The 16,265-nt window shown below is 43.7% G+C and overlaps 1 protein-coding gene across 4 annotated transcripts in view; it reads left to right on the forward strand.

Moving 5' to 3' along the window:
• The window catches only part of LOC136422586 (transcription factor Sox-3-like), an 86,170-nt gene that overhangs the window by 36,348 nt on the left and 33,557 nt on the right, over window positions 1–16,265 (forward strand). For 3 of the 4 annotated variants that reach the window (XR_010753638.1, XR_010753639.1, XR_010753640.1), the window contains one exon: window positions 1,054–1,130. Coding sequence is in view for 1 of the 4 variants with exons in the window: in XM_066410386.1 (XP_066266483.1) it covers window positions 10,401–11,369 (969 nt within the window). In the remaining 3 variants the exon portion in view is untranslated. Of the gene's footprint in view, window positions 1–1,053; window positions 1,131–10,228; window positions 14,917–16,265 lie in introns of those variants that run through there. The other variant, XM_066410386.1, reaches the window with a different exon arrangement.

Raw genomic sequence — 16,265 nt, forward strand, 5'->3', positions numbered from 1 at the left:
CCGTCTTCACCCGAGTGGCTGCTTCTCTAAGAGAGTCCCCCCGACACGAGCACACACCTCTGTTCTCCTGCACCCATTGTGACACAAACACTTGGCTTTCTTTCTGTCCTTTCTCCCGGCCGTAACTCTATCGTCCTACGGGGGGAGGGGGGCACTCAGGGTCAGGGTCGCGCGCACGATTGTTTAATCCCCTCAGTGTAACGTGTTGCACTCTGTTTAAATCCCTTTCTTCGTGTTTTATTGATTACGTGGCTATCTCTTCTCAGAAATCAACCATGGAAAGTTTTAGACAGGACAGTAGCTAATCGATGTCATATGGTGAAATATTAGACGACTTTATTGAAAGTAGAAGTCTATTCTATGTTCACACCTTAGCATATCTATTATCTTACTAAAATGATACAAAAACACCTAATTTTAGAGAAAATGTTAACTATCTCTATTCTACATCAATGTTTCTTTCAATGTTGCATAATTCTTTTATTGTTCTAATACTCTTATTGTATTCCAATAATTTTTATATGTTCCATGTTCACTCTTACCATATCTTACATAGAAAAGTGGCACTATAACACCTAATTGTAACGAAAATCTAAATCATCCTTATTTTACATTGATATTTCTTTTAATTTTTTACCGAGACATTTTGTGTTCTATTAATTTTTGCATTTTTTGCATCTCTATCAATATTCTATGTTCAATATCTTCAAATAATCCCACTACAACACCTCGAGCTCAAATTCAAATCTTTCCTACTTTATATATCAATATTTCCTTTAATTTTTGTAGCGTTTTTTTTTCTTCAGAAAGATAAGATAGATTGATGACCAGAGTATCTGTCGTGTTGTATGGCTTACCTCTGGTTAGTTTTGACAGTCGGTAGGAAAACCCCTGCTGTGTATAGTGGGGAGTGGCACAAAGACATGACAATGCCTCATATATATTGCAATTGTTATGTCTTATTTGGGGTAAATGTTGTGGCATTGTATGTAGAATTACTGCTTTGTGATACACAAATTTCTGATTGTCATATTTTGACTGCTATGTTTACAGACAATGGAAGAAGATGTGGTCAATTGGTGTATGATGCCACCTCAAAGGATATACGTCTGACAGCATTCGAAGAAACAGTAAGTTGAAACTTATATTTCTTGTATTCTTATATTTTCCTACAAAATGGTTTCCAGTCTTGTTTGTTATCATACATATAAGATCTGATGTGTTACACATAAGGACGGTTGTGATGGCTATACAGATACAGAAGCTGGTGTGTTACACGACGAAGGGCAGTTATACTGGCACTACAGATACAGATACATATGTATCATACTCAGGCTACAATCTGTTCTGTTACGTATCCTTATATGTTCCTTATACATATATGATTGTCAGTTATATCTCACGCAAACTCGTCACATAAAATGAAGATCGCTTGACATTTCCAATGCTGTCGTCTCCAAGGTTACCACCTGTCAATCATCTGGCCAAAGGGGCGTGGCTTCGTTTTAAACGTTTCATGCCAGGTGCTCAACCGCAAGTTACCGTTATGGATAGGTAGCCTCCGTTGCAGGCTCTGAACCGGCTTTTTGAGGGGGCTAAATAATACACGAAAGTGTATTATTTAGCCCCCCAAAAAGCCGGTTCAGAGCCTGCAACGGAGGCTAATGGATAGGTGTATCTGTCAGTTCTTACACACACATATGATATTCTCAGTATAGTACAGCTCATAGAGAACATGTCACAATAATGACATACATTCAAATATTCTGATATGTTTTTTACAAGAATCCTACCTGTAGATATCTTTATATAAAACCTGCATATCTTTAAACCAAGAAAAACTACTTCTAGATCATGATTCGCATCAGGTGTTACGGTTATGGATAGACGTATTCCAAATATATCTGACATTTGTAGTACAGTGCAACTTATACATGATATTTATTACCAACGTACCGATATTCTTATATGGTTTATACAAGAATTTAACCTCTACATATCGTTATACAAAACCTAAGTATACGACAGGAAAGACTACTTCCAGATTATATCATGGATAGGTGTATCTTACATATATATATATATGATACTCTCAGCATATTACAACTCATAGATCACTATAACCATATACATACCGATATTCCGATATGTTATATATACAAGAATCCAACCTCTTGATTTTGTTATACCAAACCTTCACCAAGAGAAACTACCTCTAGATTATAATTTAGCCATAAGAAATTGTATTTCACGTTCTGAGGATATTCAGTCGATAGATCCCAACTGTTGTGGCCTCCTCTTGTAGCTGTTTTCTTTCTTTCGGACGCATCTGAAGATCAAAGACAAAACACATGCGTACATTAGATCTGTTGTTTATATAGTAATCAATCATAGACTGATATGTATAACTACAGACTGCTGTAAACATACACAGAGACAGAAATCCTCGCACGAAACTCCAGTAATTTGTCACCAGTGGCGTGCTTCAGAAGGCACTGCTATGTGCCCAGGTTATTAAGATTCAGATTCGCTATGATAATACTGTTTACAATATAACATTATCCAATATCCGATATCAAATCACACATAAAAGACCCTACCGAAAAATCAAACCGTAAAATGGAGTGGTTTATATATCAGGAAATTATGTACAACACCTTAATATCATGATGTAACTGTTGGAAATATATTGATATATCAGTGACATTTAGTATAATTAGAATTCTAACGTTCAAATGTTAAACCCGAAATATATGTTGATTGTTGCAGCTTGTAATACTATGCAGATGGTTGGATGTAACATATGCGGAGTGCTGTCGCATCTAATACAAATTAACTTAAGTGGGCACGCGAGAAATCTCTTTAACAGAGATGTCCGTCTTCAAAAATTGATAAGGAAATCATCCTGACGTCGTCATGCAATCATATCGGACGTCCGGTCTGGAGATATCTCAAGAAGTTTCGGAGTCATAAATCTTAAGGTTCCCTACCCTCCCGTGGGGAGGGGCCTTTTTTAAAGGTAGGGGAAAGGAGATGTCTTTCTCGTCATTACGTGAGTGGAATTATCCACCGCTAAATCGTTCGATTTACGCTCCTCTTTGAGAACTTTGGACGGCATAAACCTAGGAATTATGCCACCCTTAAGAGGCAGTTAAAAATTCATGTCCCTTAAACAGTCCGTAAATGCTGTAGAAGTAATAGTATACTCCTTCCTTTCTGACCCGACGTTATAAAAACACTGCAGACAATGGACGACACCGCCGCCAGGAAAGACCGAGAGATCCTCGCCACTCCAGCGGCAATATTGAAACTTATCCCGGGCATTATCTTTTCAATTGCCGGGCGGCCTAATATTTGGATATGGAAAATACGTTTGCCAATCGGTGGATGTTGACATTTGTTATCGCGGCACGATGGACCTTTTGAAGTAGTGTTCTCTATAAAAACATCTGTATAGTACGGATCTGTAACTTCTTGGGATATGATATCAAGAAAGAAAACGTAAGAATGTTGATTAATGGGGATATAATTGGCTGGGAGGTTGTATCACGTCAGCGCTAGATTGGCCCTCGTTTGCTTCAAGCTTGTTCGATAGTCGCCAGGCTTTATACCGAAAGGCGAGGTATCCTCTTCTCATCACTCAATGTCGCTTTCTTTTTGTACGGCGGCCCTCCGCTAGGAATTAGTCCGCCTGAATAATTTAGGAGGTTCAAACAATCGATGTGGGTCGAGGCTTTTCTGGCGATTTTCGCCCGTCAGTCTTGGGATAGTCGGGTTACAACTATCTCTTTATTTTCCCTCTGGTAGTTGACGAGTAAAATAGAATCAGGCTCCCAGAAGAGGGCGTCGGCGGAAGGGAGATATAATTTCGCGGCGCGCGGTCGTTGGGGTTCCACCTTAAGCCCCCGCTATCGACTGCGAGACGCTCGGTGCGGGGATGTGATTGAAAAGGTTTTCACAGAAGGGACAGAGATGGTCTGTAGACGGGGATCCATGGGCAGGGGTTGCGCCGTGACAGAGCGACTGTCAGCAGAACGGGGATAATACGAATGGTTTCATACCGCCGTTTCTTACACACAGAATATCTCAGAAACAGAATCTGGGGTCTAACTTCTAATATGAGATCGTTTATGTGCATATTGCTTGTTGATGCCATGATATAGTCATTAAGAATCGTTATAATTGTAATTTTGATTTTTGAAAAACTAACGACATCCAAGCGTCAAATTCCTACCAAATACAGCTGTTCCAAAACTATAATCACGTCATTAAACAATTATGTAAGAAGTTCTATTTTAAGATTTCTTTTTAAAACATCACAAATTTCGTCTTACCACTAAGACATAAAAACATCACACAATCTTAGGAAATAATACTTGAAAGTGTGATATTACAATCGAGTAGACTGTACTATATTTTCTAGTTACATGTATTGAACATCCAAATGATTTAACAAAAGTGCTTGCATTGAATGAGCAGTTTGTAATTCGGAAAGTCGCAAAACAATTCATTATTTCGAAAACACATTACTAGAAATGATTCTTCATCGTAAATCTAAAAGCAAGAAGCAAGCGTCTGCGAAAATGTTTTAAAATTCTTCCGACAAAGCAAAAATGTGCATGTGGCTTACGTGTAGATTCTGATTCCCAATGTTCTATCTATATAACTTACATAACTTAATCTATCGGAAACGAAGGTACTTGAATTTTTTTAACACCTCTTCAATTGCACTTGGTTTTGTCGATTCCACTTTAATGGTATTCGCATTCTTCACGGCGGAAACCATTAGGAGTTTCCTGTCTTGGACCGCTTCAAGATCATTCTCATTACAGCCTGAAGTGTCTAGACTCTTCGTAATGAGGTAACTTCGTTTAGTTAGTGGGCTTCTCTTCTTTCTTCTGGGCTGAAGAGTTCTTTCAGGATCCTCCGTGACAGTTCGTGGCTGCCGTCTCTGTATCTTATGCTTTTACTCTTTATGTATTTATTTATGATATTTACCCCTTTCATTCTTCTAAAAGACTCTTAGCGCACTACAATATTAAAGTTTATGCGACGTTCTATGTCCGAAAAAGAGAAATTAGGAAATCATGATTTCTTCCAAGGAAACATTGCTTTAACACCAAATTCTTCTAAAGAATGTTGTTTTCACTGTTTGAGAAAAATGAATATATTTTCTGTTTCTTTTGTGACTCGGTCTTCATGTAAATCTTGAATCAACGCAAATATCACGTGTTTTCTCTTCTGAAAGAAATGATTCTCACAAGACACGATTGCGTCACGTGTTCTGATACATGCCCCCCTCCCCCCGTTGGTAGAAACATCTTTAAAAGAAAGAAAACAATATTGTGCAATTTGTCGTTTCTGAATGAAAGTTCGATAATTCATACCGAAAACACGCTTTGAGTTGTGTTGTGTTAAAAACAAGCCAGCGCGTTGTAAATTTTCATTTCACTTTTTTCGCGCTTGGGTTAAAAGTGTTAAGTTAGTTTTCTTGCCCCAAACGAAGTTTAGCCAAGCTGTCAGTCATAGTTAACACAATGGAATGAGGCAGTTAGCGGGAGAAACTTAAACTTTATTACGTGAAGCTGTTGTTAATTGCAAGACACAACTTGGAGGATAAGGTGGCTAACAAAGTCAGACCTCTCCCTTACTCAGGGTAACCTTCCCCTCCCCTTAAATTCAATTAAACCGCACTCAAGGTTCCTCAAGCACTGATTATGTTTAGGGACAAACCATTTACTCCTCTGGTAGGAGGGGAAATACCCAAGGGGCTTATCAATATTTCTCCCCAAAAAACAAGGGCGTATGATTGACATTATGGACATTTTCTTCATCAATTTTAGATATAAAAATTTGTAATTTTGTCTAGTTTTACTTCACCTGTATGGATGTTTATCGAACGGTCCCCTAAAATAGAGATATTTTTCGGAGGATTATTTTGCTGATTATGTTTAAGGGTGATTACGCCAAAAATAGTTACTCAAGGGTGATTACTTTTTTATCACTTTTATACGAGGGGTTAGCTTCGAAGGAGGGGGGTCGCACTAGCCTTCAGTCTGCTGTTGGGGGGTGTAGTGTGTGGGGGGGGAAGGGAATAATATACTTCGTAGGAAGGGGGTTATGATATCATGGACGAAATCTTTATCACAATTACATTCCTTGCTATTTCACTTCGCTGTACATACACTACAGATAATCAGGAACGTTCCAGCCAAAGATGTAAATCTAGACGTATTTTCTACCATGTTTCCTTCCCACTTCTGTGCCTTTAATAGTTCGGGAGTGACATTTGATTTACAGGCTTGAGGCGGTGCTTGATATAACGCCAGCTGGGTCCACTGAACGTGTTAGAACGTAGTTTTCTAAAGTATAGTAGTTCATGTATATCACTTGCGTCCTGACAACGATAGATTATGGTATGAAATGTTTAAAGAGAACTAACAATTTGTAGTTTATGATTTATTTATACAGGTTATTTATACAGATTTAAAAGTGTGCGCTTTAAAAAAGGGTGTTTTATATCTATTTCTAAATTCTTCCTGCTATAACTTCGTTCAGATTCCCTGGCTTTTGAATATTTACGCGTTTTATGATATCTGGAATGTATATGTATATAGTTATGCTAACAATCTAGATCCTAACTCACAAGTGTTGGCAAAAGTACAGTTCAGATGTCAACATCGCTATTAAAACTTGTGTATACCCAAAAGCTTTAACTTCAAGCTCCGTCGAGTTCTCTTTTTCCATGGTTTGTTTCTGTGTAATAGAGATTCTATAGGCCTTTAGAAAGGAAACAGTGGGTTTAGCGCACGCCGAGTGTTTGTGAATAGTGTAGCGACCGTTGTTCCCTTTTGTTCGAGGAAACAGGTACACACACGTCTTGTAAGGTAGTCCATAAACTAAGCGGACGGTTTGTTGTGTAGGTTTAAACAATAGGTACAAATCATCCCTTGTCACTGAGTGAAAAGAGCGGCTTCCCCCTCCCCTTTGACTCCATAGTCTAGAGTGTTTGCGGCCGGTCTTTACTACCACGTTTTCATTGTGCGCGGCGTTTGAGGAGCTCTCCGCTCCTACAGGTAGCAAATCATCGGGCCTGACGTGTGGACTCACATGCAGGTGTGGTGAGGAGATGGGCTGGAGGGCCATCGCCTAGGGTCGGGGTCTTCTCAAGCCCCCTTAACACCTTTACATTGCCACGTCCCCGCCCATACCTTTATCCACCTGTCTTAAGAAGTACACGCGTCTTCTACCCAAGAACTGTTGGATTTACTATGTTTTACCGACTCTGTTTTCTGGTGTACTTTTCTGTACCAAGTTTATATGTTAGCCGTGTACCTCTTATTTATGATTCTACGATATCTTATGAAACAACGTAGAATTTGCGTTGTCCCCAACAACTAGGTAAGACTGGGTACCCAGGACTGGCTCTATGTTTGTGCACTAGTCTAAGCCAATATTCCGACTTAATTTACTGGACTAATTGTCGCTGTCACTCAACGCGGCTCCCCCGCTACCAAACCTGTGCTGTAATTTACTCCCCCAGATTGACTGAAAAATTTAGGCTATGATAATTCGATATTTGTAGCTGTGGGTTGTAGTGGTTTCGTTCCGTGTACTGTTACACGTAATTTACCATGCTAGCGTTGTCTAAAATGCCCAAAGCGACAGCCTGAAAATCTCGATGCGTAAAGGAGATTGAAAGTGTGTTTTTTAAAAGGTTTTGGCGTGTTGGTATAAGACACGGCGGGGTAAAATGGAAGGGTAACACGACACGTGTCTCCTCTTGTTCTACCTTTTTCACCAGGTTGTCTAGAATTCCTTAGGTCAAGCTTTGCGCCGTGTTTCCTTACAATTGGGGAGCGTGTTGAAAAATCCTTCGCTTCAGCTAACTTCTTCGTCTTGGGGCTACAGTTCCTTCAAGTCTTTGTTTTGAAAAAAAGGCGGGAAGGACGAGCACTTGAACGTATTTGTGTTCCGTCTCAGCATCTTCCAAACGTTAAAGGGGGCATCCCCTCTTGAGGAGAACAAGTGCTTGACGGAGACAGAAACAAAAGTTTCTCTCGCTTCCGGTGTTCCACCTGTGGAGGGAAACTTATCTCAGTAAGGTGTAAGTAATCTTACGTGAGGCACACTCCATCCCGTCAGCCGATCGGCCACCGCTATCTAAATGTGTCTTTGTTCTTACCACTAGTGGGGGGTCGGGAGCAATGTTGGTGGCCTCTAGATTTTAATTACCCGAACCACGCTGAACCTTTTAGCACCCTTTACTTTAGGTGATATTAGATATACTTGTATGTGAGTTTTAAACTTGAGTCATGCGTTTGTTTTGGTTGTACATCCGTTTTTCGGCGAATTCGGTCCATTTCGGCACGTAGTTTGGCACACAGGATGTATCTGTCACACCTGTTGGAGTTCCCCCCCCCCCCCTCCTACTTCACACTTGTGCTATGGAATGTTGCACAGTACGGTGGATAGCTATCGGGAGGTATATCTCTTCGCGTGTGTCTGTAGTACCGGTTGTACCACCCCTCCCCCACACTCGGGTGAAAAACACGCCTGTTACACGCGAGGGGATCAGCGTTAGCGCGTTCCCACGGTCCGTCCGAATCTCCTCATTATGTGAAGAAGGGACCAGGGAATACCGCCGGTCCATCTGTACAATACAACTCTAAAGCCGAGCTGGACTAACGAGTATCGGTTCGAATCCCACCTGGGCGCGGTCCGAGAGAGTAGGTCGGGGTAACTTTGAAGCCGGGGGAAATCCGGGGTTCACAGAAATCTGCCCGCGCATTTTTAATTTAGCGCGGACAAGGGTAATAGGGCGCGTAGTGTAGAGAAATGCCAAGCTGTCCCACTGCGCATCACATTAGGCCCCACGTCGTCGGATCATGCGGCGTAATAGATTTGGATGCCGGCTCCCCCGGGACGAATCACTCCTATCGTTTATACGCCATACCCCTATCTTTTAATTTCTATCTGTTTTACCCAGATATTCCGTCTAATCCTCCAGGTCCTACCGGCGAGGCGAAATGTGCCCCCCGAGTCCTTACCAAGCGCCCGCACTGGGAATTTTGTCGGGATTTAACGCGTAGATTTGCGGGTTAGGCTATAAAGGGGAAGAGAAAAATCTAAAGTACGTACGACTGCGTGTGGATAGTCATGGTACGGGAAGCCAGGCGCACAGGAGTCGGCACTGCTTCGCTTTAGTCTTACCAAGGGAAGGGGAAAATGGCCGCAACCAACTGTTTCAGAGTGCGTGCTCGTGTACCCTACATGTAGGACAAAACACCGTGTAGGAAGTGGTCCAATCGACACTCTACCGTCTGTGAGGGCCTGTTGTTATCCAATTTTCATATTTTGGGTTCTTTTAGAGAGTCCATACTTAAACATCAGGCCCATTCAGACCTCACAACTTCACTGTTTGAGGTGCGTTGAGATGAATGCTCGATAAATGCTAATTATTGTAAGGGCGGAGCAAAGGCCCAGCCGATCATTACTCGAATTTCCTGCCACTGTTTGTTGTGGAAAAATCCGATAGTCTGAACTCCTCGTGTTTCGCTAGGAGATCGCGGCGAGGAAAGGCGAGACCGGGGTCGGGTTGCGCGCCCCTCGGCACACCTTGCACACCTCCCCGCCCAGGTAACGCTGCAGCTCCCCTTGCGCTTTCTCCTACTTCTTTTTTATTTCTTTCCCCCTACTGGACGGGACGGTGAGGGGTAATAAATCAGCACAGGCGTTGTGACATTCTTCCCGGCAGTCCGGCCGGTGGGGACCTAATTGCATATGCCATCACCACAACTACGGCACCCCCACAAAGGAGAATGAAGCATTTGTCACATGACGTCATTTGATTGGCACGTGGGTGAGCTGTCAATCACACTGCCCGAAGTAAACACCTGCAGCTGTAGGTTGTGGTTCCATCATGGCGGACTGACAACTCATTTCCTAGGCAAAAATGATTAGGGCCTAATTGTGCCAGCTGACTGGAGAAAACTGAATTCGATTTTGCGGCGGCCTCGATCGGTGATCGATAGAGAAGCCGAGCCCGGGTCCGAAGCGCCGCCTACTCGGCGAAATCCCGCCACCTAGCTACGTCACCTGTCACCAACACTGACGGGGCAACATAACTAAATAACTATTCATCATGGCTGTCAGGATGCCGGCCTCTGATTGGTCGACTGCTAAGTGATTTGCGCACTGCCAATCAATACACATGGACGTGATAGGCAAACTGCCCCCCAAAATATCGAGTGTTCTCACGAAACAAGTCGCATAGTATTCCAGTCTTGTGTACCACATCGCAGCGGTCGGGAACTTGTTACTCGTCTCCTGTCTCCTCTCCATTTCTCCCAACAACAACACGAACTTCAGTCGTGCTGGCTACTAGTAGGTACTTCGCTATGATGGAGACAGCCGTGCACCCGGCCCAGCCCAGTCAACCGCCGTCCGCCTCGTCGCCGACGGAGCTGAAGCCGCCGACCTCGGGGGCAGTCTCGCCCGGCAGCAAAGCCGCCAACGACTCGTCGAGAGTCAAGCGGCCGATGAACGCCTTCATGGTGTGGTCACGCGGACAGCGCCGGAAAATGGCCCAAGAAAACCCCAAGATGCACAACTCGGAGATCAGCAAGCGTCTTGGAGCCGAGTGGAAACTTCTGACAGAAGCCGAGAAGCGACCCTTCATCGACGAAGCCAAGCGGCTACGTGCCCTACACATGAAGGAACACCCCGACTACAAGTACCGGCCCAGGAGGAAGACAAAAACCCTGATGAAGAAGGACAAATACAGTCTGCCAGGTGGTCTGATAGCCGCCAACGGGGCCCCAGTCCAGCGTACCATCGCCACAGGTATGGACCAGTATGCTCACATGAACGGGTACATGTCCAATAACGCGTATACCCACATGATGCATCAGGACCAGTTGCACGCCTACCCGCACCCCGGCATCTCTCCTGCCCAGACCGCCTCCCAAATGGCGTCCAACGCGTCCCTGCCGCCACGGTACGACATGTCGGGCCAGATTCCACCTTACCCCATGGCTACCACTAACTCTTACACCAGCTACTCCAGCTCCAGCTACACCACCAACCCCTACTCGCACCACTACACCACGCCGCAGACCATGAGCAGCCAAATGCCGCCGGGCTTCACGACGGTGAAGACCGAGGCCGGCCCCGCAGCACCGACCGGTACGCCGCCCGCAGACGGCCGCGGGAGGAACCCCTGCCCCGGCGACCTGCGAGAGATGATCTCGATGTACCTTCCGGGGGATGCCAACGACCCTAACGCACAGAGCCGGCTGCACAGTATGCAAGGACATTATCAGAACTCAGTCGGGGTCAACGGTACTGTTCCCCTCAGTCACATGTGAGCATCCATATGTCCTCATACAACTTTTCAATAGGGTGTTGTTTACCCGTGTATTCAGTATGACTTTGGGGTACATTGTCATAGCCATAGGTTTTGTTTTAATTCTTTTCGTTTTGAACGAAGTCAATCATGCTGTGAATTGAACCTGAAATCGGAGCTTTTTCCCTTGTAGGGAGAGAAAGTTTTTATGACTTATATCATCTACCACACGACTGGTGTCAAACTAGGATTCACTTTACTTTTTTTTGCACAAAGCGACTCTCGACCTAACTCTGCCGTTTGTTTATATGTTGTACAAATTTTGGACATTTTTATTGTTATTTAAGAAGATTTTGTGTTTTTGCTAGATGACAAAGTGTGTTGTAGATATATCTTTTTGAACAGAAACAAGTTATAGACAGTCTACGCAACGTTGTGCGGATACAAGTTTCCCGCGCGAAAAAAGAACTTCTTATTTTGTTTTTCCGAGTGCCACTGCTCCAAGCAGTTGTAAAGAAAATATAATTTATAGAGAAACTTTTTTTCCACATGAGACAGTTTGTTGAACTTATTCTATTTGCTATTTGACGACAATGTTTTTTGTGAGGAAATATTGCTTGTGTTTGTTGGTTTTATTTTCCTATGCTGTGTTCTCCACAATTCAGTTGTAATGTTATTCAGTGTTGTGAAGTTATTTGAATAATTATTTTTGTGGACTTCTTTCTCAGAGCCAAGAGTTGTAAATATATCGGCACAGTTTCTAACTACTTGTTGACGCGTTCCGTTTTTGAAGAAGTCGAGAAATAAATTGACAGCGAGTTGTTGAAAAAGGAAAGAATCGTGTGGCGCCGTATTTCTCTGTAGCGTTTTTTGTTAGTATAGCCATTCAGAGCGAACCCTTTCAGTGCTATTGAGTAGTAGGGTTTCTTTACAATCATACGTATTATCGCCATTATGTAGGTAAGAATTTGAAGGTTTTGTTCGCTATACTCGTGTGCCCTCTTGATGACGGGTAATAAGGTATTGTTAAAAACAATGGCGACAATACGCCATGTGTACAGGCCTGGTAATCGGGTTTTGGGGAGGAGACGGGTTTCGTTTGTTTTTTCCACCAAACCTTCTTGTTTATTCGTGGCGCTACAAAGTGCCACTCGGCGGCTGCTAGGTAGGACGGCGACAGGCCCGTTGTAGTAACGTCGGTCAGGCTGGCGGTTCACATGGCCGAAACAACGCAGCTAGAATACGTTTGGCTTCATTTTCCGTCTCTACTTCCTCACCTTAGCTGGTATGACAGGCTGGTAACGTGCCCCCAAGTGCATTCCACGAATATCTGACCCCTAGTATCTCGGGTCTGTGTTTGTCTTCCAAAGGTATAGGGCCGTTTCTGCCGAGACGAAACTATGTCGTGTGTAGTTTGTAACTTGTACTTTACCCTCGCCTATACTACAGCCCCCCTCCCTCATTTCTCAAACTATCCATAATACATCCATAGCGTGATACACAGTAATGTCGTGTTAATCACCAAACCACTTTGAGAGCCCAGCCGAGTAAATCCGAAAATTGGTCTACTTTGGTCGCACCGATCCAACAGGTTTCTTCTAGCTCCTCGGGTTTTGGTAGTACGTGTTTGGGGAGGGAGGGTGTGTTCCTTCTTCTTCTTTTTTTCGGTTACGGGGCGACCACCGAGGGGAAGTGAAAGGCTACAGTTTGACGAGTATAGCTGAACAAATGGCCCTGAAGCACCTGGACATGTTTTTATGTTTGATGTACCCACGTCTATTTAGAACCATATAAATTCCAGGGTGGCTGACACGATGCCAGCTGGTTGGGAGAGTGTGGTAGCGCCTCCGTCTGTTACCCACTCTCCAAACCCGCCAAAACACAAACTTTTACCCCAGGAAATGGCCAGGATGTCTGCCTTTGACTCACCTTTCTAACTTCGGCTGAACGTGACGCATCAAGCCAACCACACAGACAGAATTAGGGGGAGAGAAAAAGGAGAAAACGCGCGGAGAGCACATCATGATCACTGAGGCATAGTAGGGGTCATGTTTACAACAAAACACGGACGGGAGATTCCGACTTAATTGTGCTTTATATTTTTTGTCTTGTTAATTTCCCACAATACCGTCCTACAACAAAAGTGAGGGCCGCAGGGGTGTGAGGTGTAAGATTAGCACGTCATTGGCACATGCTTCTTTCATGTCCATTCGGCGCTCCGCACTTGATGACTACAGCGGGAGCATGTGAATTTTTTTCCGTAAATCACCTCTAGACCTCCCGGTGGTCGCTTATGCATGAGTCGGCAGAACAACAACCCATAATTGCAGTCCAGGGGGTGTGTGTGTATTTCCCCTCTAAATCTGTTCACGAAAAACCGAGTTAGAACCGAGATCACTTTATATCATAACGTTTAGCAGAAATTGTATTTTCTCTCCTGCGCCTCTGGCTACGCAGAAGATGAAATTATATCATATCAGCACTACATATAGCTAACAGAACGCTGTGGATACTACTAGACTTGTATTACCTATATTGACATAGATTTGATTCTGCACGATTCCATTAAAACTAAGAGATTCCTAAATCTACAAGTTGGAATGGGTTAGCAGGAATACACAGTGGTTTGGAACAGTTCAGCAGCTGGTAGATGGTAGGAAATCGCGTGCAGGGCCTAACCACTTGTCGTGCAAACAAATTTTCTTTCCCCCGCCCTTCTCTCTCGCCATTCGCAAACATTTATGTGGTTCTGTTGACAGTAGAGGTACTAAAGAACACAATTGCCACTTCTCCGAGCCTGGAGATGTACAAAAATCGGCTTGCTGTGGATCTTTGTAACATATTCGTTCACAGTCTGGATAATTTGATGCGTCATCGCATTTGTGTAACTACATTCAGCGTAATATTCCTGCCCTAATTACATGTAAACACATTATGTTCTTTTTGCGTGGGGTTAAGATTATATAGTGTTAAAAGCTGACGATATAAAAGATTGAGGATTTAGAAACTGTCCCTGTGATATTCCTATTTCGGCATTTTATTACCCAAACTAGGTGAGTCCCAGAGGCCCGTTTGAAAATCAATTACCAAAATAGCGACTTGTTCGCGGCGATCGAATATGTGTCAAAATTCGTCAGCTCTTTATTTCATTGTTGCCGATTCGCCACTTCCGTAGGCTTTTAAAAACACACACAGTAGTTTCTTTGAATCCCCTATTTTCCCTTTCTTTTCTCCAGTTGTGAGACGAAGTTGTGCAAACATTTGGCGGCCTGGGGTGACTCTTTTCAAGAGAAACCCTAGGCATATTGTTCACGGCAAAAGTGGCGCGAAAGAAAGAATAGGTCGAATGTTATACCGTGTATATTGTGCTTTTTATATCGGCAACTGTTTCAAAAGAAGTATCACTTCGGGCAGAGGTTTGAGGGAGCCGGCCGGGGCATCTTTCTCTGGTGGTTTTAAATCCGGTTAGAGGAGAGGTCTTCCCACAGAAAGGTGCTTAGTTTGTTGGTGTTGCGGATTGACGCCGCCGTGGAAGCTGATGGGCTTACGCCGTATGACGGGATTTCGCGGTAAGGATCGAATTTCTTCTGCAAAATTTTCCCGTCCGATTTCCTTTTGTGTCAGGCTCTCCTCTCGAATTGATGTCATACTAGATCAATTAGAATTATGTATCGTCGATGTTTATGTATGTAGAGAAAATGGGTGATGTTAGGTCGGAATTTTCTATGAAATGTAACACCAAATCACGTCATTATTTGTCCAAAGGCGGGAGGACGTCGTTTTTCATAACCGCATGTGGTGGAAGAAATTTCTGCGTACAAATCGCGTCCAACGGAGATGTTACAAACGAAATATGCCGCGTTTTTCACGGAGAATTTCCCCAATGTTTCACCCGAAACGCTACACCAAAACAGGATTACCAAGACCGCTTGATGTCCGTGTCAAAATGTATCATGTTGACTGAAGAATAATTCCTTCCCGGGCTGACAGTTCTACGGGTTAAGCCGACTTGCAATGCAAACATATGTGGACTAATACCTCCAACTATAAATATGGTACCTGGGGTATTCTAGACAAGGACAGATCAACATTTGATTGAAGTAATATTTCCAATTGAGGACCTGCCATATTATTTACTAGCCTGATGAATCTGTACGCAGATTGGGGTATTTTTCTTCCAGTGAGCGATTATTTTGTTACCCCTGAGGGAAAATGTAATAATAAAAGGGGGTTGCGACGAATAATCGCGCGTGTTGAAATACATCCTTTATTCTCCGTGTACAGTGATGTGTATGCTGTTAGTGTTAGACAGAAAGAGAAAGAAGAATTTCAGAACATCCTTTTTTTTCTCTGCCGTGTCGGTGGCGGCTAGCCCTACAGGATGTGGTGTTAACGTCAGGTATTAGTTTTTCCACTGACCCGAAGATATGCATATCTGAACTGAGCCCCCCTAACCGTTTTCTCACCGACTCCTACCGCCGACTTGTTTGCCAACTAGGCACCGACACTACGCTAATGCATTGGCTTCTTGTTTGAACAGTGTTCCCATCCACAAGTGTGGCAGAAATCTGTTACCATCGCCACCGTACCGACTCATTTCCCTCTACATCCGAAGGAATAAAAAAAGGCCACGGTGTTGAGGACTTTGATGAATTTATGATCGTCCCGGGGTCGTGTAGGGTTCGCCCTGTTAAAAATCTCTGCCACCGGATAAAGAACGGCTGATAGCGACGTCTAGTTGTGTTTGCGTTGGCCCCGAGTCGCGGGGAAAATTTCCGCCGGCGCACAGGCACGGTAAACATGGCGGGCTGAGCCGCCTAACACCGGCCGGGCAATCGACTGTGTAAAGTACCCACACCCAGGATTTAAACCCCGGACTCCTCCAACAGGATGTCCCTAGGCCTCTCTAAGTCTCAAG

The sequence above is a fragment of the Branchiostoma lanceolatum genome, chromosome 17 (genome assembly GCF_035083965.1).
Source record: "Branchiostoma lanceolatum isolate klBraLanc5 chromosome 17, klBraLanc5.hap2, whole genome shotgun sequence".
Classification (NCBI taxonomy): Eukaryota; Metazoa; Chordata; class Leptocardii; order Amphioxiformes; family Branchiostomatidae; genus Branchiostoma; species Branchiostoma lanceolatum.